A 24,292-nucleotide genomic window follows, 5' to 3' on the forward strand; every position below is an offset into this window, starting at 1 on the left:
ATTCAGCAAATGTGAAATAAAACAAAAAGACAATGAAAGAAAAGATACACACACCCCCTTACTCCTTGTTCTTTTCTTTTTCTTTTTTCCCCAACCGTGACCATAATACACACAGAGGGTGTGTTGGTCTAACAGTCTGAAAAGACTCGTGTGAACACGCCCGAAGGCTGGTGTCCAAACAGGTCCAGGCAGCAGGGCATCCCCTCCGAGATGCCCTGACAAACTACCTGGACAAACGAGGGTACAGGATTATCAAGCCCTATTTATTTCATCTTTTCGTCAAAGAACCTTGACAAAGAACTTACTTGCTACCCCAAAGAAGCTGACAAGTGTGTCTGAGGTAGTCATATGCAGATGAGCTCCACCGAGCCATTCCATTATGGGATCTGTATTTCCAACACACCGTACGTGATACATATACATGATAAGCCTAAGTCGGACATCCCGAATCTGAAATTCTAAACCACTAAATACTTTGAAATCTGAAACTTTCCAATGCCAGCATGATGTGAGGAGGGGATGCCACACCACAAAACGATGTTTCAAGCATGCGCAAAATCATGAAAACTATCACATTGGAGTTACCTTTGGTCTCTGCGTATAGCGTAAACATGAAACATAAATATTTTCAGACTCAGACTAGGGTCCCAGCCCTCAGCACACCCCATTATATGTTCAAATGTTCCAAATTCTGAAAAAAAAATCTGAAATCTGAAATGCTCTAGTCTCTGGTGTTTCTGATAAGAAATACTTGACTATACCATGCCAATGACATATCTGGATGATTTTTATCAACATATATGGACAATTAATATAGTAATGAAAAAAAGTACATTGTCTGAGTCAGCATCTTGGAATCCCTGTCTACATTATCTGGGCCAATTTTTTTTTTTTTAAAAGGGTAAATCTGCACTTCCCCATTCTTTGAAGTAAACAGGCAGGATTACCTGTCTAGGCTTGGCCAGCCTCTGCAGGGGCGCTGTCCGAGTCGGAGTCCGCTTGGTCTGCTGTCCCTTCTGCGACTCTCTGACTCCAGCTCCCCCACTTCTCTGAGATGGCGTCCTCCTCTCCGACCGTCACCTCCACAAAGTCCACGATGCCAGACTCCTCGTTCTCCTCACTGCCCTGGCCATCTCGGCTGCTGCCCTCCGATCTGTCTGAGGTGGCCTCCGAGGGCTTGCCTGCCACACAGTCCTTGACTTGCTCGTCACCTACTTTCACCCTGGGGACCAGCTTGTCGGAGTCCTGTTCACCAAGTGCTTTGGGGTCCCTGGCATAATGTTGAGCCACCTCACCTCCATTCTTTGGGCTCTCAGCGACGTGTTTGGCCACTTTTCTTGATACGGCATCTGACAGGTGATGCTTCTGGTACTGCTCCAGCCAACTCAGACTCCCAGTTTTTAGTAGGCATCTGTTCTCCTTGAACCAGCGCACAATCTCAGTTCTGACCAGCCCGGTCTTGGCTGCCAACTGGTCGTACTCCTGAGGAGTGGGCCACTGGGTTCTCGCGAAAGTGCTCCTCAGCAGGTGAACCTGTTCTTGGTTTTGTATCATTGCTGATGAAGGGCTGGGCAGAGAACCAGCGAACTGGGCACCGGAGAGCTGGTCAAGTCGAGAGAGAGCACCATTGGGGGCTACCATATCTGAGCCTTTTTTGCCAGACCCCATGGAATCCAAGACGGCCTGCTCCATGGTGTCTCGAAGCTTGCGCCTCTCTGAGAACCAGGAGTCGATTTCCCTCCTGCTCAGCTTGGTCTCCACCCTCAGCCGCTCCACTTCCGCCTGGGTGGGAAAAGAGCTTTTCAGAAAGCTGTCTTCCAGGGTTTTCAGCTGTCCCTGGCTTTTCTCTTTGAACTTCTGGGGGCCAAAGTCTGGGTACACGTGATAGGTGCGACCGTGTCGGGTGCCTGTGACGGCCATCTGGTCTTTGGCAAGGGATTCGCTGGTGATATGGACGATGCCCCTCTGACACCGGTACCGATGGTCACTGAACCACTTCTTGATTTCGCTCCTGGCAAGGCCTGTCACCTCAATGAGCCGGTAGACCTCAGCATCGTCAGGGAACTGGCTCTGTAAAAAGCTTGCCTTGAGGTGCGCAATCTGCAACTTGGTCTTCTTGCGGTCGCTAGCTGGGGTGAGCGGGGTGTTGGCCACCTTGGGTGGAGGTTCTGGCACCTGGGCGACGTGGGGACGCTTCGGCTCAGGGGCAGCTTGGGGAGTCACCAAAGGTCTCTTCTGACCATGGTTGGTCACTCCAGCTACGGCAAGTGTGATGGGGGAACAAGAGACGGTCGTCGAGCCGCTGGTCACTTGGGTCAGCACCAGGCTGGGCTGGCCAAGGATCTGGCATGGCAGAGCCGTCTGGAGGATGGGCTGTGACATTTTTGTGGGAGCCAGCTGAGCTGGGAGCACAGTGATGGTCGGGGGTACTGACTGAATGGTGCCATTAAACATCTTCTTTCGGGCCTCCTCCACCTCTTCTGGGGACCAGCTGATGCCATGTTTTAAGCGCTGGGTGGCAAACCAGATTCTGATGTGCTCTTCCGGGTGTTTGGAGGCAGCTGTTAACCAGGAGAGCTCAGCCTGGGTGGGGTAAGGGAACTTGTTGAAGGAGTTGATCATGGTGGCGTTTGTGTCCAGGGCAGAGTTGTATTTGGTAGTATTCAGAGGGACGGGGACCTTGGGGACAAGGTTGATATTTGGTGGCAGCTGTACAGAAGGCATGACGTGTCCCAGTGAATCTTGAAGGAGTTCCACACTTCCAAGTCTGGACAGGATCTCAGCGGTATCCGTCACCAGGCGGGCAGTCCCTTCCATGTGGTTTTCGGGGGCAACTTCATCAGGCTTCTTGGGCACTTTCTTGGCATCTGCCTTCGGTTTTCCTGTCTTCATCATGGGGATTTTACCCACGGAGACCCCGGGGTCATGGTCACCACCCCCAGGACCACCAGTAGCAATGGACACAACGTGGTTGGTGGTCTCAATGGACTGTTCCAGAACAGTTTGATTATTGCGCTTAATCAGCTTCAGCTTGAAGTTGGTCTCCCCTGGATGGAACTTGGAGTTGTGGTCAGATAAGGAATCATACTTTTTGGTTGTGAAGTTACATTCGGCACACACGTAGAGGGGGTTGAGAATCACGTTGGGGTGTTGCATGTCGACGTGTTCTGTGAACTCATTCAGATTCTGTGTGGAATAAGGGCAGTATTTGCACTCATAACCACCCTGGAGTTTTTTGGACTGGTTTTCCCCCATAGATTTCACCTCCACTACTTCATTTTCTTTGGACGAGTTTTCAGGTTCTGCTGCCCAGCCGTCCTTGGCCACGTCGGACTGTGGCATGCCCATTCCTTTGTCTTTGGCCCTGTCTGCCTCCTCCAGCACATCTTGTTCTACTACCTGTGATGTCCGGACCATGCATGGAGTTGTAGATTTCCGTTTGCTTGCCATGTTGCCTGCGTGTGAGCAATGATGTCTTTTTGGAGTGGGTAGGGACGGGACAGTGAAGCTCTTGACTTTTGGCTTTATTCCCTCTCAAATGCCTTTGGCTTCCCTTTAATGCTGAAGTCTTCGGATGAAGTTTTCAGGATGATTTCAGCACAGATAATCGTAGCCGTACCAATCTCTGAGCACACCAGGCAGCTTCATGTCTGGGGGACAAGAACAAAGCTGGAATCAGCGACTCTTCGCAATGCAAAAGAAACCAGCATTTTTTTTTTCAGACTTGTTCTCATGACCCCCCCCCCCCCAACTGGCACCAAATCAAACATACACGTAAGCACTGATGGCAGGCGGGCGGGAGTTAGACACAAGAAAGTCGGTCTTCTCTTCTTTTCTCCGGGAAGAAGGGAAATGACAGCAAGCAAACAAGGTTGGGGGCTCCATGTTCAGACACACAAAGTTACAGAAAGAGAACAAAGACAGCGGGATCTTCAGAAGTGCAGAGCCGGGCGCAGAGGGCAAGTCAGGTGTTGCAAGTTGCTTTTTATTTACGGGACATCAGAAGCTAGACTCCTAACTGGGGCCTGCAGACGGGTTTCCATGGCATTAGGAGGTGGATAAGACAGCCTAGCGGTGTGACACATGTCTGTAATCTACACACTCAGGTGGCTGAGGCACGAAGATCATGAGTTTGAGTTCCAGGCTAGCTTGGGTTTTATAGTGAGATTGTGTGTTTTTTTTTTTTTAAAAAAACCAAAACAACAAAACCAAAACTCAAACAAATAACAGGGAAAAAGGAATATGGGCATATCACTTCTTATCATAAAAGCACAAGAGTATACAAAATGTAGGGAAAGAAATAAAGGAGAATAATGTAAGCCACCAACCCAAACACCGTACTTTCCTTGTTTCTCTCAAACGGTACCCCATTTCCGTTCAAAGGGACAACATGATATTACATTATAGAGGTGTGGCACTTCTTTTGTTTCTTTGTGACAGGGTCTCTCCAATAGTCCAGGCTGGTCTTGTCCTCCCTGTGCAGCCTAGGTTGGCCTTGAAGTCTTGATTCTCTTGTCTCAGCCTTCTGAGTGTTGGGATCACAGGCATGTGCCATCACGGTTGGCTCACTGTGAGCTGTAATAAACCACCTTTGGACACGGGCTTAGAAACGGTTCGCATGACTACATGTTTGCCTCAGATGGCCTTCCCTCTGGCCATGCCCGAGAAGGTCTGATTCCCAACTCAGCTTACACAAGGAGCTGCCCCAGAAGGTCTGGGCCATTAGATAGGGGAACTATTTCAATATGATTCCATGACTTAGAAAAAAGATTAATTTTGTTTATAGGTATGTATTTGGGTGTGCCTGCAGAGGTCAGAAGCGGGCATCAGATCTCTTGGAGCTGGAGTTATGGGCAGTTGTGAGCCACCTAAAGTGGATGCTAAACACCAAACCCTGATCCTGCAGAAGGCCAGTGCTCTTAACTGCTGAGCCATTTCTTCAGCCCCTAGGCTTTAAAATAGAAAACCTCCCTCTCCTCTGCTGCCCAGTGTGTGTGTGTGTGTGTGTGTGTGTGTGTAGGTGTGCAAGTGCCACTGAATGTGCATAGCACTCAGAGTCTGTCTATCTATCTATCTATCTATCTATCTATCTATCTATCTATCTATCTATCTATCATCTATCTATCTGAGTGTGTATAGACCTCAGGTGTTGGCTCCTCAATGTCTACTTTGCTTGAGACAGGGTGTCTTGTTGACTAATACCTGTGACAGACTAGCTGGTTAGGAGTTTCTGTGGATTCCCCAGTTTCTGTCTTCCATCTCTCCATAGGAGTGCTGAGATCACAGACATGTACTACCATGTGTGGACGTACGTGGGTTCTGGGGACTTTGAACACAGCCGGTGCTGTGCCCACTCGGCCGTCTCCCTCACCCACTTCTGTGGGTTTGATTACTAGGAAAGCTGCGTTGTCTCCAAGGGCTTCCGGGCCATTTAGAGCCTCTCTTCTGTGACTTGCCTGTTTATGTCACTTTCATAGTGTGGTGCTCTGGGGTTTTATTACTAATTTGTAAAAATGCTTTATTACACCTGCTGCAATTTTAAAAAGTCTACCTTCTAGCTGTTTTGAGATTACTTTTTGTATGTTTAACATGTAGAAATCTTCAATTTTAGATAGCAAATTTATAACTTTTTCCTCTTGTGGCTTCTTTCATATTTGGAAATTCCATTTTTTAGGTAAGCATATTAATCCATGTTTTCTCTTTTTGCATGTAGCTCATTTACTCAAATCATATCATATCCTAGTAATAGATCTATGGTTCCTTTAGAGACTTTTGGCTTAATTTTCTTTGTTTTTGCTTTTTAGGATAGGGCTTTGTTATTTAGTCAAGGTTGACCTGGTCCTTGCTATGTAGCCTAGGCCTGCCTCAAACTTCCAGCTGCCTTCCTTCCCTAGGTCCCTAAGTGCTGGCATTATAGGCATTGTACCACCATGTCCTGCCAACTTAATGGTTTTTTGGTTGTTGTTGTTTTACATTTAAGTCTCTAGTACTGAGTTTATCCTGAGTTAAGTATAGTGCTCTCGAGTTAGTACAGAGTTAAGTCAGTCGTTTCTCCTCATGTGTTCCCCATTATCTCAGCATCATGCGTTATGTGAACCGTCCTCACTAGGGCGTAAGAAACCACCCACACCACACACTACACTTGACATTTACTACAGATAGCTCCCGGTTGCCCAGTCTGCGCATTTGGCTGGCTACTGGGGCTTGCTGTTAATTTCCTTTTAGATGTGTGGAGCACAGGTTAATATCCAGCAGAGTGAGTGGCTCTTTCTTGTCCCTCTTTTTTTTTCTCCCTAGAACATTTTCTTGGTTATTTTGATTATTCCATAAATCATAATCAATTGCAAAAATACAGCCCTATTAGAGTTTTGATTGGAAATGCATTAAACAAATATTAATTTGGGCCACAGGCACAATTTGCTTATTAGGAGGCAGGGCATGCCACCAGAACTCTAAGGAACTACTGGACTGGGTGACTGTCGGCATCGCAATGCCTTTCACTTTGTGGCTACTTTCAGTGTGATATTATGTTTAGAACAGAGAAGAGGGTATTTAGGGACAAGTGACATCTGCGAGAAGTGAAGAGAGGAGATGACATATTGGCCTTTGGGTCCCACTTAGGACAGGGTTCAAGGGCAGAAGTAAAAAACTTATGTAAAAAATCAACTCTGAGATTCTGGGGGCTCAGGGACCAAACTGAGCAGGACTCAGAAGAGGGCCAGTGCCCCAGGAATCAGGAAAAAGCCAGCATCCCCCTAGTGATCCCCAGAGCCCAATCTCTCTGACACTGGAACACTGGTGTTTTCAGGCTGGAACAAGCCACCAACAGTGGGTGCAGGTCCCTCAGGAGTGGCATCAAGGAGAGGCCATGGGAAAGGCAGAGTGGAGGGTGACCATGTCCCTCTGCTGCCCATACTTGCAATAGCCACTGAGAAGCTGATAATACTGACTCCTGACTCAGGCAGGAGAGGTAGCTGAAGAGGGGAAGACCCTGCACACCTCTGCCTTCGTTCTGGGTCTGTCTCACGTTGATTCAGACTCCCGCTTCACTCTGCCAGGCAGGATCATCATCACAACATGCCTGCCCTTGCGAGCCGTCTCAGCTTTCTTTAAGATTAAGGCACAAAGAGTCATTGTCCTAAAGCTGCAGTCAGCGTGGATTCCAGGAATGGCAAATCCTGCAGGACAGACCATCCTACAGTGAGAACAATGACTTATGGTTACATGCTGGATACATTGTCCTGAAGGAGTTGTGACCATAACCGTGATTGAGAGATGGATTTGTTATTCTGTCATCTTTCAGACAATCACGGGTGTGATGACGCTTTGACCAAGGCTACTGAATCACACACCTTTTGCCCCAGTTCTCCCTCTTCTTAAACCTACAGCTCATATCAAGAAGATGGACCTGTGGTCACTAGACTATTTCCATTTTGCTCTTCCCAACACGTTGATTACAATTTCTCTCTGCCTTTTGTCATCACTCGTCTCTTTAATTGGCCTATTGGGATGGGTGACCAAGGCTAACTCCTTGAGGCTGCTGGAGCTGAAGCCTTGCTAAGGTCCCATTGTACACGGACACTGGCTTTTTCCAGCCTCCATGTCCCTTTGAGTTCCGTTCTCTCAAACGTGTGCTCTGCATGTGAACGTTCAAGTCCATGAATGGTCTACCATTCTTTTGGGCCCAGCACGTCTGGCCTTCTCCACACAGCCAAGGCACTGGCAGTCCCATCAGCTCTAGTGTCCAAAGGCACCTTTTAGCTCTGGGCTAAGCTGCTATTCTCTCTAGCCTGGATTCCAACCACAGCTACCACAAATCTTCTGGTGGAGCAACAGAGGGAGGTACGTGTTAAGATCAGAGCTGGCTCTGGGTGGTTTTTGCAGCTTCTCTGGTTTCACGTCACAGTGCACTCCAGTGTTTTGTAACCGCCTGCAAGCTTGGGCATGCTGTGACCCATGGCCTCTCTGCTCTGCTGACACACTCCAGCTGTTCCACCAGGAGCGTCACTTTCCTCACAGAGCCTCTGTCAGAACATTCCACCCCCAAAGAGGGCTTTCCTGACTGCCACTTCCTTGCAAGTGAACCTCCTCCCCATTGCTCCTTGTCTCCACTCTGTTTTGCTGTCCTCAAAGCCCACTGCAATAACTAACACTATTATATCCGTCTACTTTGTGACTGAGGGCACAGCTACCCGTTTACTTGTTGATTGTGTATTGCTCTGTATCTGTGTTCAGTATGGCAGCCATCAGCCATATATGGCTCTTTGGACTTAATTTCAGTGAGGGTGTTCAGGAACCACATGGGAGTGGTTATCATATTCACCTCCAAAGGGCATTTCTATTACTGGGGCAGTCTTGTGGGCTGTGCTATAACCAACGGTCCCGGAAGGAGTGAAAATATTTCTAAGAGCTACACCATAACCCCCCTGTGGCAGGAGAGTTGGGTGAGGAGAGAGAGGTATCAAGACTGACATGAAAGAAACAAGTTGGCAGAAAACTACAGGCCTCTCCCCATCAGGGCTACGTAGAAAGGATAGAGTGCATGCCAGCAAAGTACAGGACACAAAATGTGGGGGACGGCACAACCCCACCAGTCTTCGGGCTGGAACTGAGTGCAACTTTGACCTTGTCACTTTCTCCAGCTCATTGGCCCTCTTTCTAGGCTCAGGTATGTTTTCTATTATTTATTTATCTATTTATTTTCGATGCAGGGTTTCTCTATAGCTTTGGAGCCTGTCCTGGAACTAGCTCTTGTAGATCAGACTGGCCTTGAACTCACAAAGATCTGCCTGCCTCTGCCTCCGGAGTGCTAGGATTAAAGGCATGTGTCACCACCACCCCACCTGGCTTGTTTTCTATTTCTTAATAAAATGTCTCTGTTTCTTATTTGTTCTGACACACAAGATCCTACTTTGATCCATGCCTATAACATCTCACTGGCTAGAGACTACCGAGACAATGGACCCTAAGGAATTGGGACTTTCTTCTAGTACCACAGAAAGGAAGAGAAAGGCCAAGGCCTTGGTGTCAGTTAGAGGCAAGGCTTGTTTCCTTGGAAGAGCTGTCATTAAATGCTGACAACTTGCGGGAGAGACCCAAAGGCAAGAGTTAAATATGCCAATGGCGGGTGGCCCCATACCTTGACCAGGACCGATTAGCTGTGTGTACTCCTTGCCCTCTATTTAAACCTGAACTTCATGTCAGTGCTCTGGAGGTGGGCTTGGGCACAGTAGGGTGTTGTCATTGGATCTCTTTATTTGTTCTTCTTCCTGGTGTAGTTACATCCAATAAGTCTCCTTTCTCTGCTCTTCACGATTGTCTCTTGAATGAACCTGTTGAGGACAGGTGGCTGATCCTAGCTTCTTAGGACTGGCAGGGTTGGGCTTTGACTGTCATGGCTCTGGTGAGAATGGCAAAACGCCTTTTGTGGGGGCTGCAGCTTTATATAGGGTGGCAAGCTATGGTAAAACGCTCTCAGGAATGTTCGACAGTGTGTGCCTGGGTGTGCACAAGTCCGTGTACATGCCGTGTGTGGGTGCCAGGCTATGGAAGAACATGGGAAGGGGACGTCTCCAGCATTCCTCATGGGCACTGCAAACACAGCAGGATGGGGCTCAGTTCTTACCCACTGGCCAGGGGCTTGGAGCATCTGAGTTATCATTTTACCAATAAAGGGAGCAAAAGGAGACGTCCCTTATCGAGAACAGAGACAACAGTCAGGAGTGGGTGCAGGGAAGAAAGGACTCTTTCTATGGGAACTATCAGAATGATTCTAATCTGCTAAGTGAGCCTGCGAGATCAGGGCAATTGTAATGAAATAGGCACTAAGTTTCTCTGTGTTCCAAAACTGTGGTTCAGAACCACATGCTCTGGCTTCCAAAACTCACTCAGCAAGCAAGCACAAGAGCCAGAGGAGATTAAAACAGAAGGCGGAAGAATGAAGCTGGAGAGGGTTCCTGAGATATGGAGCCTCTGGGGAATTATCTCTCAGGTCACACTGAAGAAACACTGCCTTTGGAAGCATTATCCTGGCATAGTAAAGTATGGGGGGCTGTAGATCCAAGTCTTTGGGGTACCTGTCTGGATTGTCACATGTGTCCTGGTACTCACTGGCTCAGAAGCTAAAGTGTTCGGAGCAGAGCCTGAGGTGTACTGGGCAAAAATAGAAAGGAATGGGGGGGGGGATGGCTGGAGGGATGGCTCAGAGGTTAAGAGTGCTTACTGCTGTCTCAGAGGACCCAGGTTCAGTTTCCAGCACCTTCATGGTGGCCCACAAACACCTGTTAACTCCAGTTCCAGACCTCCAACATGCTTTTCTGCACCGTGGGCTCCAGGCATGCATGTGGTGCATATATAGGCTCGCTTGCATACACAGAAATAAAAATAAATCTTAAAAAAATAGAAATGAATAAACAGATAAAATCCATGTTGAGATAGTCTCATCTAGAATGGTGGCAGGTGAGTCGTGGGCTTTGACTTTCCTAAGGGCCTGAACTGGGCACAGAAATATCCCCCAGCATACTAGTGACACCTGGCTTTAAAAGAGCAGTGAACTGTCCTTGCTTGTGTGTGTGTGTGCGTGTGTGCGTGTGTGTGTGTGTGTGTGAGAGAGAGAGAGAGAGAGAGAGAGAGAAGCAGAGAGACAGAGAAAGAACACAGAAAAAGACGGAGAGCGGGGGCGGGGGGAGAACAAGAAGGATGGGAAGAGAAGAGCAGAGCAGAGAGGAGATCCAGTAAATTTCATTAGAGCTGTTTGCAAGGCAAACCACCCTTCACTGAAGGGCACCATCACACTGGGTCAGAGTTCACCCTAATAACCCCCCTTAACAACAATCGCCTTTATCAAGACTTTCTCTGCACTCTGAGCAGCTATTAAAACCCCAACATATAAGTCTAGGGGTCGAGCACAGCTCACCCCATAATACCGGAGCTAGGTTCTGTCCCCTGGAAGCCTTTTGTGGTCACAGAAGTGACTTGTCAGAGCCAGTGACAGACTGAGCCGGCACCTGCCTATGGCAGGCATGGTTTCCAGTGCTGAGGTTCTCAATGAACAGTTTCAGAGCTCGCCATGTGGAAGAGGGGAGCAGGGAAAGAGGGTAAAGCAGAACAGACAGGGACTCTCTCCACGAGATCATGGCGATGGAGCACACGGCCATTGTGAAGACAAGCAAAGGAAGACTTGGAACCGTGAAACCTGCTCCCATTTCACGTTGCCGGGGTGGGTAAGTGTAGACAAAGGCTTCACAAGGGGAGGGCAACTTTTTCCTTTTCATGCACAGGCTGCTGATACTGCCACTGGTGGGAAGTCTCAGTACCTTCTAGGTGACTCTATAGTGACTCTGTGAAGTCGTCACGATGACTGGTGAAGCAACTGGGACCAGGGAGTGCGAGCGAGCGTCTTGACTAAGAGCATACAGCCACTTCTCAGTGGAGTGGGGATTTGAACAGACGCTATCCAGCCCTAGGGCCCTTGGCCCTGCACCAGGAGCCTCCCCTAGTGAGCAGGCCTCCAAAAGAGGGAGGGTACGCTTCCCAGGTGCAGGAAAGGAATGAGACAGCTGTTTGCAATCTGATGACTGTAATCCTTCTAGGCTGGTAAGCGGTAAAGGTGCGTGGATGGGGTGGGCATGACAAGGATGAGCCTCTAGGCTGGAAGGAGGCTTGGGGGTTAGACAGTGACACTAAGGAGCCCAGGGTTGATTCTACAGAGAGCAGAGGGACAAAGCCTTTCAGGCAGGGTTCAGGAGGCAGAGGGTTCTCAGGGCAATGTCAGGGCAGAGCTGTCAGGAAGAGAGATCAATGGGGGTAAGACCTCTGAGACCCAGCAGGTGATGAGCCATCTTAACAGAGCCAAAATAAACAGCCAAGATCCTGGTGGTTGCCGAACACCTTGCTCCACAGCTCCCTTGCTTCTTTGAATAGTTGCTGAGTGGGTTTCATTTTTTTTTTTCCCATCTAGAGCTTTCTCTCATTCAGTGTGGTTTTTCTATGCAGGCGTCACTAGATTTAGATTCTTCCATTCTCATTTCCCCAGCAAGGACAACAGACATTTACTACAGGATCAGTATAGGCCAAAGACTGAGTTTCACATCTCTAAAATGTTATGTGGGCACCAACACTCAGAGGGGTTAGGGAGCGTGGTCGGTATTGAAGAGTATGTGGACACCAGCGCTCAGAAAGGTTAGGGAGCATGGTCAGTGCTGAAGAGCGTGTGGGCACCAATGCTCAGAGGGGTTAGGGAGCGTGGTCGGTGTTGAAGACCGTGTGGGCACCAATGCTCAGAGGGGTTAGGGAGCGTGGTCGGTGTTGAAGGAGCGTGAAGCAGTAGAGCTGGGACACCAACTTTATCTACAAACTGTGTGAGATTATGGTCAGAAGATTTGGATCAGACCCTGCATTTCTGTATTTACTAAGGGCTTGCTAGTGATACTGCTTCTGCTAAGCCAAGTCTCTTCCTTTCCACCACTCTTTTGTCTAGAGTCAAGGTGGTGGCAATTCCTGACTTTTCTGTTTGTGGCCTGAAGTTCCTAAGGAAGGAAAAGTGGGTCAAAGCACCAAATCGGCCCTGGAGACTGCTCTGTGGGGCTGATGTGAAGTCTGGATGTCAGCTTGAGGGTCATGTCTAGGTTCTTGACATCGAAGGAGGGCACCCGAGAGTGTGAGAAGTCCCTGCTGGTGACTCCTCTCTGTAGGTTTCCACTATGGGAGACTCAGGCAGAGGCTCTGAAGAAGCCCAGCCTGGGGCGGGGTGCTCTGAGGCCTGGGAGAACTCAAGGAAATTATACCTGGGGCCTTCATGGGAGCCACCTCTTATTCCAGGGCTTCACACTGAAGCTGTCAAAGGAAATGACTGGGCTGTCTGGAGCATCTCCCCAAGACATCACTGTCTAGAAGGATGCTTTTAGCTCTGCTGGGTTTTCTGACAGGGTGGTGAGCAGACTGGGCTACAGTTCCAGAGGGAGCAGATGTTGCTCCCCTGTGTTCCAAAGTTACAACATTACTGTCTATTCCAAGGCTTTCAGACCGGGAGGGGTCATAGGTGACACAATGCTGGTATGGGGTGCGGGTAAATTTTAGGAAGACATCAGTGATCCCGCATTTGTCTCTAAGATCCAGGTCCCAACTCACTCATCTGTCTGTCTTTATTACCATTTCTCCTGTCTGCATTGACAGGAATTGCTTTCAATAAGCCAGTGGTGACCCTGAGTTCATTTCTAAGTTTTCCGTCTTCTTTCCAGTCTACCTTAAGTTTAAATTTGAATTTTGTGGGTATGTCAGCAAAATGGCTGTTACACCATGTTAAACCATGATGGTTCTGAAATGCCGTCAGTTTTCGAGACCCAGCCCAAACTTATCAATCCCAAACGTTTGGGAGCATGACTTAGGAACCTGCGTTCCTAATCACTGGTCGTATTGAAAGGCATGGCAATAGGCCATCACTTGGCATCTGCTGTTTGGATAGAATCCAACCATCTCTGTCCTGTGAAAAAGTGATGTTCTTTGATGTAGCTGTGCCTGGGAACAGTCCATGCTCCCTGAGATAACCCTAGGCTGGAATATGGCACTGTCGAGGGGAGTGATGGGCAGCTGGGAGGAGGACACAGGAATAGAGAAAGAATGGCTTACTGATCTCACAGAAGGGTGGAAGGTAGGAATTCTGGGTGTTGGATGACAATGAAACATCGTGGCTGCTGCAAGGCCCACAGGAACCCAGTTGGTTTGGCTGAGCTCAGCTACTCAGGCTTGTCTCACAGCAGTAGCCTGGGACTGTGAGATGGCTTGGCCAGGAGCATGAGAAGCTGAGCTGGGATCCCCAGCACCCACATGGCAGAGCATTGCCTGTAATCCCAGCTCTCGGGTGCAGAGACAGAACGATCACCTCTGGGGCTCATTGACTAGTCAATTGATGAGTTCCGGATTCTCAAAAAATAAGGTGGAGCTAGATCAAGAGAGATACCCAGCATTCACACACACACACACACACACACACACACACACACACACACAATGCACACACACAGAGACACACATGCACAACACACACAGACACACTTACACGTGCACAACACACACACGCACAACACACACAGAGAGACTCACATGTACAACACACATACATGTGCAACACACACACACGCACAACACACACAGAGAGACACGTGCACAACACACACATGTACAACACACACACACACTCACGCACAACACACACCGAGAGACACGTGCACAACACACACACACACACACACACACACACACACACACACACACGCGCGCGCGCGCGCGCGCGCTCCTTTGGAAAAGAGCTCCCAGCTCATTCATTCCTCAGTCCCTTGTTCATTGTCAAGTGAACTATGTCAGTGTCTGCTTCAGACATCAGGAATGAAACCCAGGATTCCTGCCCTAAAGAGGTCTTACAGTAGGAAGAGAGAGACTCATGCCTGAGATGCTCTGAAGCTGTCAGTGACTCGGAAGAAACAAATGCCGTCTGTTATGTCTGCTGAGAGGAACAGCAAAGGCAAGGTCAACCCGAATCCCTAGGGAGAGGTCAAGGTGGCCTTTGATTCCACATTCAAAGGAAATCGTCTTGTGTGTCTGCTCCTGTTCTGCACTGAACACCTTTACGCTCCCATTTTCTCTGAGCAACAGTCTTATTTTTAAAAACACACTTAGGATGAAGACATATTTTGAAACAATCAATTCCTGATCACCCTCTCTCCCCTCAGCAAAGCTATGGTGTAGGAAGAACCCTAATAGTTATCATTGTGTCCAAGACCCCTCCACCCCCAGGGCCAAGAGAGTAGGGACGTGTTCTAAAGCGCGCGGGGGGGGGGGGTATGGTGGTGGGGTGGTTGGGTGGTGGGGGGGGTGGGGGGTGGATCTCCCTGAGACTGAAAGAAGAGGGAATCAATTCTAGTTTCATGTGCCACACACAAATAAATAAGGCACCATCAAATGTTTAAGATGGGCCTGCTCTGATTTACAATCCATCACATTCTGCTATCAAAACATTTAGAGAGGCCTATCCGCTCCTGGGATTTGTTATATCGACAATCCCTGTGTAACCTTTTCATTTCCCTCCTCGCGGGGGGTCTGCACACACTCCATCTTCCCAGCCTCAGAGCCTTGTGCTTTCTCTGCTCCCCAGGCACGTGTCAGGGTGAGACAGGGCTTTTCAGCAGCTGTTAGAGTCTGCCTGTCAGATCTCTCCCTCCCTTCCTCCCTCCCTCCCACCCCAGCCCTTTCCAACTGATCCTCTGCATTCCTCAGCCCACAGCTTTCTCCTGATCCCTTTCATCTCCCCCTTCATCTCAAAGACTCAGGATCAAGGCTGAGAGTTTACACTTATTCTTGGATTGAATGTCCTGCACAAAGCCGTCCACTCAATAGCAACACTCACACAAAAAAAACCTACGCAGATTCAAACCGCATCCACAGGCTGTGTTTTTGTATTTCTTTGCCAAGGACACACATGGGTAGGAGGCTGAAAATGACCCCTAAAGATATGTAGGTTCTAAGCTCTGGACCCTGGGGATCTTGCCTTGTGTGGAAAAAGGGACTTTGACAATGTGACCAAGGTTCTTGAGACGAACCGGCTATTCTGGACTACCTAGGTGGGCTTTGCTTGTGGTCACAAGTGTCTTTCTAAGAAGGACAGAGACAGGGACAATAACGGTCAGTGAGAAGAGGGAAGGAGGTGGGGAGAGGAAGGAGAAGTGGCCACGGGAGCAAATTATGTTCCTCTTATTTGAAAAGGGTGTCTCAAGTTAAGGAATACAAGATAGTCACTACTGGCCAGAAGAGGCAGGAAGGATTCCCTTCTGGCCCTCAGAAGCCTCACCTTGATGTGAATCTAGGGAACCTGACCTTCAGCCTCTGACTCCCAGAAGTGTTTTGAGTCTCTGCACTTACGGGGATATTTTCCTGTGGTCACAGAAACGAACCCAAGGGTATGCTGAGCTTGGCCAACAGCCTGTGATGTTCTTGCAGCCTTGCCCACTTGAAGAAGCACTTTCTACAGTCTCTCGGCAAAGAGGAGCAGAGGCCAGGCTCCACCAGCCATGGTGACAGCTATTGCTTCATGGGACTGATCAAAGAGCTGGCATTCCCAATCCTGCTTGACCAGAACCAGGGAGACAAGACGTGTCACTTTCTGCCTCTGCACAGTGCCCCAGTGGGGACAATGGGTACCTCTGCTCCATATTTTAGGAAGACAATCTTCAGAGAGACGTGTCCCAGCTTGTCCTGTTCCCTCACTCTCCAAGCCAGCCTCATGACTCATTCCCATCTCTTTTCCCAGGCCTGCTGCCTTCCGTGTTGCCGTCATGTCTCCCCTGGGCTTTCTGCCTTATCCGTCCTGGGCTCTGACTTAGAAAGCCCATCCTCTCCCATTCATGGATTTCTTGATTCCCCAGAAAGATCAAGCCCTGCATTTATTCGACGTAAAGTGATGACCTGACTTCCTTTTTTTGGGGACCCCAAACTCTGTCACTTAGGACGGCACCACAAAGTCACTTGGAATATTCCCTCCTGTGCTCCGTTGTTTGTTCATACCCTTCTAGGTGGCTTCACATGAGGTCACGTCACCCTCGCACCTTGTTGGATTGCAGGGATAGAACGACATAGCTTCATTTCATGGTGAGTTGCCATGTTTTTCTTTCTTTTTTTTTTATTACCAAGACAAAATACCCGAGACACAGTGCTTTCTAAAGAAAAGAGATTTGGGGTCACAGTTCTGGGGATCAAAGGTCAAGGGGCTACCTTTGGGGATAGCGTTTCCCTCTTTCTCCCTTTCTTTCATATTTTATTCCTTTCTTCCTCCCTCCCTGCCTTCCTTCCTTCCGTTCTCTCTGTGTGGTTTGAGAGAGGTCCTCAAATAGCTTGAGCTGACCTTGAACTTAAGTAGCTAACATTGGCCTTGAACTCCCGACCTTCTTGCCTCCACCTCCCAAGTGCTAGGATCACGAGTATGCACCACCACGCCCAGCTACAGTGATGGCCTTCTTGCTGGTGGAGTCCAGAAGTGATATGGAACATCAGATGGTGAGAGACGTGGAGAGCGTGTATAGCGGTGTGGTTCTTTTGGCCTCCCACCCTCTTATAAACCCACCAGGATCTAATAAGGATTCTACCCTAATGACCTTTCCAATTTAATCACTCACTGAAACCCACCTCTAAAGGCCACAGTCAGATTAAGTTTCTGCTCCCCTAATGACCCACAAGGGGGATGTAATTCCAGCTCATGACCTTGTAGTTAAATCATACAACATGCTTTTCCACTCTGCCTGTCTCGTGCCTGCCACCACATGCTTCTTCTCCAAGTCTCCACTTCCCTTGTGTCTCTCTCTGTCTCTTTTTCAGCAATGACTAGTGGTGGCTCCTGATTCTTCTCTGAATCCCATCCTGCCCTCCTCTGGGATCTTCAGACTCCCAAGACCCAATTACCAGCCCTCACCCTGTCTGTTGCCCCTGTGGCCTCTCTGCACCTTCCTCCTCATTGTCTGCCACTTTTGATGACTGCAGTCAGTCTAGAGACTGCAGACAAGACAGAGAACAAAGCAGAGTTGTCCTCTCTGATAAGTCCAGATTCTCAAAGGCAAGGCTGTACGACTCATCACCATCTCTAAGGGGTCCCCTTTACTTGTATCAGAAAGGCCACTGAGTGCCAGCTTTCTCCTGGTGGAGAGGGAAAAAGGAGGGGGCAGCAGCCAGGTTTAGAGCTGACTAGGTTCTTGGAGCAGCAAAGGGAAAAGGGCATGACAAAGGTGTCGGCCACCTGAGGAAAGGGGTTAAAGGAGGGCTGAGAGAATGGGGCTTTGATGGGCTTCATTCTGAGTACAATGGAAGCCACTGGATATGTGGGGCGGAGGAGTGTGTGTGTGTTAGGAACACGAATCTCTGCAGTCTTTACAATATGAGGCCAGTCTGGTTATGACATCTGTTATCTTACTAATTGCCAGAGTTTCCTGGGCTGGGCTGGTTAGTTTGGTGGAAGTTCCCTTTTTTCTGTCCCACTCCACGGTGTCCCTCCAGAAGCTGAGTGCCAGGTCCAAGGAGTCCACATTTCCTAATGAAGGAGGGCTGATCTTCAGTCAAGGGTGAACAAGTAGTTGCACCCCCTTGCTTGAACTCTCTAACAACCTCTTAGAGTTTATTTCGTGCCCCCTCCCACTTTCAAGACTTACTCCAACGGCTGCCTCTGTCTGGAGTGGCCTCCCCTCCGTGTCTCCTATCAAAGGTTGGTCTCCCCCATGCTACCTTGCTCCCATCCTTTCTCTATGACAATCTGCTTAGATTCGTTCTGTCTGGCTCTTCTACCTTCCCTTACTCGGGAAGAACTGATGGAACTTTTCAAAGGCTTATCAGAGTCATCTGTAACGGTGTTTCTTTCCCAGTGGGCACAGTTGCTGTGACAACCCCATAGATTCCTCAACCCTGAGCACAATGGCCTGTGTAGCAGGTGCCCAGACAATACCTGGTGAGCATCAACCAACCAACTAACCAACCAGCCAATCAACTACCACCACCACCACCACCAACAAAACAGGACATGGGGATCAGGAATCTAGTTCTCAAAATGGCCACTGCACATCCGTTTAGCAAACAGACACCCTGAAAATCTAACAGTGTCTCAGAATTGTATGGAAGCAATGATACCAAAATGCTCCATGAAGATGGTCCTGTGGGATAGAGACAAGACCTGAAACTTGCTGATTTTGGACACAGGTGTGTGTACTGGGGGGATAGCTTTTCATTTTTTTCTTCTACTTCAGCAGTACTTAGAAAGAAATCCTGCCTGTCCTATTTTTTCTGCTTTTCCCTTTCCTTCACCTCCACCCCCCTTTTTTCACAAACTCCCAAGTGATGTTGCCTTCCTTTCCATAGCAACACACTAGGATACCGACATTGCTTTGTTGGGAGAATTCTGAGACCAGGGAGGAAGGAGACAATGTCGGGTGGCCGTGGCGGGGGTGGGGGAGTGGAGGGGGAGAGGAGGTTCCTGCAACTTCAATGCCCTCAATGAATGCAGAAGAGGCCTTGGGCAATTTTAAGAGGAACAGCTGTTGTTACCCCAATTCCCTACTTCTATTATGTACTGAGCAGATGCCTTTTATATCTGTGGGAGAAAGTTCTCGAAGCCCAACTCCTATATCACGGAGTTGTTTTTTTTGAAGTTCTCCCTCCCTTCCATCCATTGTCTTTGAACCCTCTTGAGAGTACAGGGAGGAAGCCCAGTTTGTCCCTTGGCCATGCACCCTAGCTTTGTTGAGATGTAGTTGACAAATTAATACTGTATGTATTTGCAGCGTATACCGTGATATTTTGACACAGACTTGATGCCAGCCCCTCCCATGGTTACTTCTCTTTTTTTGTGGTGAAAGTACTTACAGTCTGTGGATCTGGACACCAGAAGGTGGTGGCCAGGGGGTGGGGGAATAGGAGAAAGAAAAACGAGCCCTGTGTCTGATCCTGTGGTCAGCTCCCTTGATTATCTCCTGTCATTCTTACAGGGGCTCAAAGGGGAAGGGAGAAACACTCTTCCATCTCCCTAACAAGAATCTGAACCTCACCCATGAGTCCAGAAGGTTCCCCCATGACATCCAGGGCTCCAGTGACATGAAGCTGGGACAGGTCAGTGTCACATTGAGTTCGTTATTGTCCACTTGGCCTCCATGTTGCTCCTCTACCTTGGTGAAGGCAGAAGAGCCGGGACCTCCCACCGAAGGTGATGAGCAGTAATGGGATCAAACCTGCCCTGTTCTTTCCTGCACAACCTCCTGCCTCTCATTTCTATTCTCTGAGAGAGACTGCAGTGGGGAGCTGGAGGGCATGCAGCGTGCAGAGAGGCAGGCAGTCATTAAAAAGTCATACCTTTGAAGACATATGCACATAACGTCAGGTGAAAACTAAAGCCACGGCCATTGTGATCCCAGTGAAGTGCCTGAGAGCAAGGCACGGAGCAGAGACAAAAGTCAGTGGTTTCTGGAGGGCAAGGGTCAGAACTGACTGCAAGGCGGGACAAGAGCCGGAGCAATGCCGCATCTTTATTTTGGTAGTGATTTGTTTAAATTCATAGAAATAATTAAATGCATGAGAAAGCACACATTTTATTGTTTGCAACTCACGTCTTCAGGGAGAAAAGGAAGAGAAACTGCAGCTCCATGCCATAGGTATATACATATATGCACACACACATACAAATGCATATGATTCCAACTTTTATAAAAGGAATTATTCAAAGACAATTGATAAAATTGTGGGTATTTGGGAGTAACTGGTTCTAGAGTTTCTGACAGATACCAAAGAGTCTCAATGTTTTAGTCCTTTATATAAAACTGCATTTGCAGAGAACCTATAATACCCTCCCATTATTTTAAAATCTTTTCTATAATACTTATTTAACCACAAGCCCTATAGAGATTATGTAAAATGTTTTATAATGGATGTTTGGGAAATGACATGGAAAATAGATGTTTGCTTTCGTATATTCTTAACCTGTGCTTAGTTGAACCCAGACACAGGACCCAAGGCTGTGAAGGGTCGCATGTATACATGTAATCACACAACTGACATTCATAAGCTGAAAAACAAACATATGTAACCACGCCTGCAATGACTTCAAAGCTCCTTGTAAGGCTGGGGGAGGTTGTCTCAACAGGGACCCTGAAACTCCTGGTGGCGAGGACCCTCCCTGCCAGGGCCTGGGTACGGTACCCACAGCCAAGGATGCTTTTGACTCTTAACACATTCTGATCCTGTCAGCTGAGCACAGGAAGGCTGGGGAGGGAAGGGGAGGGCCTGTGAGCATCCAGGCCCAGAAGGAAATGATTACTTATTCTGCAGCTTTCTTTTCTCCTTCCCTGTCTATACATTCCTTCAGTCTCCAGTTCAATGGCCCATTGCTCAGTTAGGTTCTATCCTTCCATCTCTCCATGAAAATGGCCCTTAAACCCTAAGAGAGACATACATGGATCTAATCTACATGGAAAGTAGAAAAAGACAAGATTTTCTGAGCATGGAGACCATGGGAGAGGGTAAAAGAGAAGGGGAGAGGAAGAGAGGGATGTGGAGAAAAATATATAGCTCAATAAAATCAATTTAAAGATGGTGAAAAAGAAAAAAGAAAATGGCCCTCAAAACAAAGTCTCTCATATTGGCTACCTCAAGAATGGTGCTAGATTCTGCTTTCATCTCAGGGGCCAACGCAGTTGTCAATGAACAGCTGGGGAAGACCAGCTAATAAAAAACGGTCCCTCCATGACTGAGACAACAAAGGTAGGTAGGCTATAGTCTCTAATGTGAAAACAATAATTCTCGTGTCTCAGTTTCTTCATTGGTCACACGGGGACAATAAAGGTACCAATTTCACATGATTTTGAGGACTAAATGAGCTTAAGAAACACAGAATAGGTCCTGGGTCAAGCAAGACCAGAGCTTAAATCTTGGCTATCAGTTTTATTGTTATAAGCCAGGTGAGCTCAGGCAGGAGTAGTGGAGTCATGTGAGAGCCTTGAAACAAGAAAAACAAACAAACAAACAAAACTACTATTGCCACCAACAAAAAACTAGAGTCATTTCCAATGACAGGATTTGGAAGGCCTCATAGTGGAGGTCAAGTCTATGTTGTGTGGATTCCTTGGCATCATTAGCTAGAACCTGTTCTGTGATTGATTATTGATGCCTGCTCTGGGCAAGGAAAGGATAATGGTATATGTGTGTGCCTTTGGTCTATGTTATGCTTGTTTCTGGATTCAGACACATCAGGACACCTTGAGAATTGTGGCAGGATAGGCCTGATTGTAATTTTGTGGCATCTATGGCCCGGAGGGTTTGTCTGGGAGAAGTAACATATCCTTAGGGGAGACAGTAACCTGACTTGAGAACACAGGATTTTTCAGTCATCAGATGGAAATTCAGTTCTGACAATGGCCTGTTGCCTGATTTTTATCAGATCACCCTTTGGCCCAGGTCCCAGGGATCCGCATCTGATTCTGTGAAGAGGAGAGAAAGCGAAATCGACTGCTGTCTCAACAGAAATCTGGAGTCTCATGGTAGAATAGGGCACGGGGCAGGGACGGAATAAGATGGAAACCATCTCCACACTACAACAGCGTCTCCCGGGCCGAGATACGTTTGGGATTGTGGGCTGTGTCAGAGAACGGTGTAGATGTTGTGCGGCTTCTGGAGCAGGGACAGGAGTCCAAGTGCCCTTATTCTGGATGGATTAGGAGGTTGTATTTGGTGCTCTGTAGAATGCAGGACACCTGGAGAGTTCCTGAAGGACTTCCACAAAGGAGGGTGAGGAATGATCACAGCCTGGAGGCTTCCTACAGGGAGTGGGGACAAGGTCTAGGTACAGTGACCCAGCTGAAGCCCGAGGTTGGACATTCCTAGAAGCACAGTCCCTAAATATACACGATGTGGGGTGAAAGCTCTTAGTGAAGACTCAGGACTGTTTCTGGCCAGTAGGTATGGAGGCAGAGGCTGCTCAGAGGTAAGGGGCGAGGCCCATGGAGTGGATCTTGAAAGACTGCCCTGGTTGGGGAAGGGTGAGGGCAGAAGTCGAGAGATGTGAGAGCAACTTGCTGGACTGGGGTGCACAGTCTGGGGAGGAGGGGGCTAAGAGGACAGTGGTGGAGCTAGAGCTGACAGGGGGTGTCCAAAAAGTGTCCAGAAGAGGCATGAGTACCAAGAGCGTGTATGTGTGTGTGTGTGTCTGTGTGTGTGTGTGTCTGTGTGTGTGTGTGTCTGTGTGTGTCTGTGTTCGTGTTCGAAAAGTGTCCGGAAGAAGCATGAGTGCCAAGAGCAGAGATCCTGTTTTGTCATGGTCCTGTTCTGTTTCTAGTTGCTAGCATTGCCTGTCTTCGGAGGGACGATGCGTGGAAGACTGCTAAAAGACAGGGCAGATGGGTGGTTGGAAGGAATTGGGATTTCAGAGAGGGTCCAGCTCCCGGTGCTTCATTGAGAGAAACACAGGAGGGAAACCCCGTTTGTGCTGTTTGAAGGCAAGCCAACTTGCAAAGCAAGAGGACGAACAAACACAGCAAAGAATGAAGGCGGGCGCGTGTTCGCACACTCAGAAAGCAGAAGCCCAAGAGGTGCGTTGTGTTCTCAGCCCCTGCCTTAAAAGAGCCCTTCTAAGGAAAGAAGAAAAAGAGAAAGAAAAGGCCCCAAAGCCGCTTTCCACTGGATTGAAGTGGAAGACACAAAGAAGAGGCATGATCAGAGCATTCCCAGGATGCAATGCAACTTCCTCCTGGTGCTAGGGAAAAGACCCCTCTTAACCCTGTCCTCTGCGCTCCTTCCCAGCTTGCTCTGCTCAAAAGCACATGGCTGGAAGATGCATAGGCCAGGTCGCCGTTGCCCAGCGGGGACTCTGCTATGAATGAGCATCCCTTCCTTGTTCTTGTCTTTGGAGCCTTGCTAGGAAGGAGAAAAACCAGGCCAAAGCCAAGATGAAAGGGCCTGTAATCTCATAAAAGAGTCAGGCGATGTTCTGAAAGGCCGGGAGCCGGCACCTGCCTTTACACTTTAAGGCTGGCCGTGTGAAAGTCACCAAGGCAAGAGGCCTGTCTGCCCTTCCCCAGGTGTCTGGACCTGGTCAGCAATGTTCTGGGCACCAGTACTAGTATAAGCCACTGGTTGCAGGTGGGTAGCAAGAAGACAAACCCTGAAATCCACAGGCTCTGGAACTTACATTAGGGAAGCTTCAGAGACTTTAGGATTCAGCATCCCCTTTGCTGTCTGTCATGGTAGTATTTATTCTTTATGAGTGTCTTTGGTCTTTGAGATGCCCGTATGGTGCGGAGGCTGGCCAGCGTGACTGACCGGCGAGCCTTTCCCTACTGCCCCACAAGTGAGACTGCACTGGAATCAAGAATGCGGCTTCATTTCCAGTCAGATGGTTGTGATGCCTCTTCAATTTGCCCACCTGAGACATTGTACAATGCTACAGGACCCCAGAGTGGCAGGGGTCTTGTTTGTCACCCTGCACGAGGAGAGAAAATTTGCCTGGTGGCATGAACCCAAGAAATCAGAGGAACAAACAAATGGGTGGTTTCCTGAGTACAATCCTCAATGATCAGAACAGGATTCTAACAGATTCCTTACGATTTCTTTACTGCTGCCCTGAAAATAGTCCAGGAAGAGACCTGGGGAGCTCTTGAAGGTGGTTACACCAATATGGCTAGCAAATCCAGGAAACAGAGAAGAATGGGAAACAGCTAAGGGCAGTCATTCGTTCTCATGGAATGGCCCAATGCCTGCAGGATTGCCGACTTTTGCCTTTCTG

At 48.5% G+C, this 24,292-nt stretch overlaps 1 protein-coding gene across 3 annotated transcripts in view; it reads right to left on the reverse strand.

The window, feature by feature from the left end:
* Zhx2 (zinc fingers and homeoboxes 2) overlaps positions 1-24,292 on the reverse strand; it is a 131,032-nt gene that overhangs the window by 9,214 nt on the left and 97,526 nt on the right. For all 3 annotated transcript variants that reach the window (XM_075960992.1, XM_075960993.1, XM_075960994.1), the window contains one exon: positions 948-3,650. In XM_075960992.1, coding sequence (XP_075817107.1) covers positions 952-3,450 — 2,499 coding nt within the window. In that variant the 5' untranslated portion in view covers positions 3,451-3,650 and the 3' untranslated portion in view covers positions 948-951. The remainder of the gene's footprint in view (positions 1-947; positions 3,651-24,292) is intronic.

This window comes from Microtus pennsylvanicus, chromosome 2, assembly GCF_037038515.1.
Source record: "Microtus pennsylvanicus isolate mMicPen1 chromosome 2, mMicPen1.hap1, whole genome shotgun sequence".
NCBI classification, from domain to species: Eukaryota; Metazoa; Chordata; class Mammalia; order Rodentia; family Cricetidae; genus Microtus; species Microtus pennsylvanicus.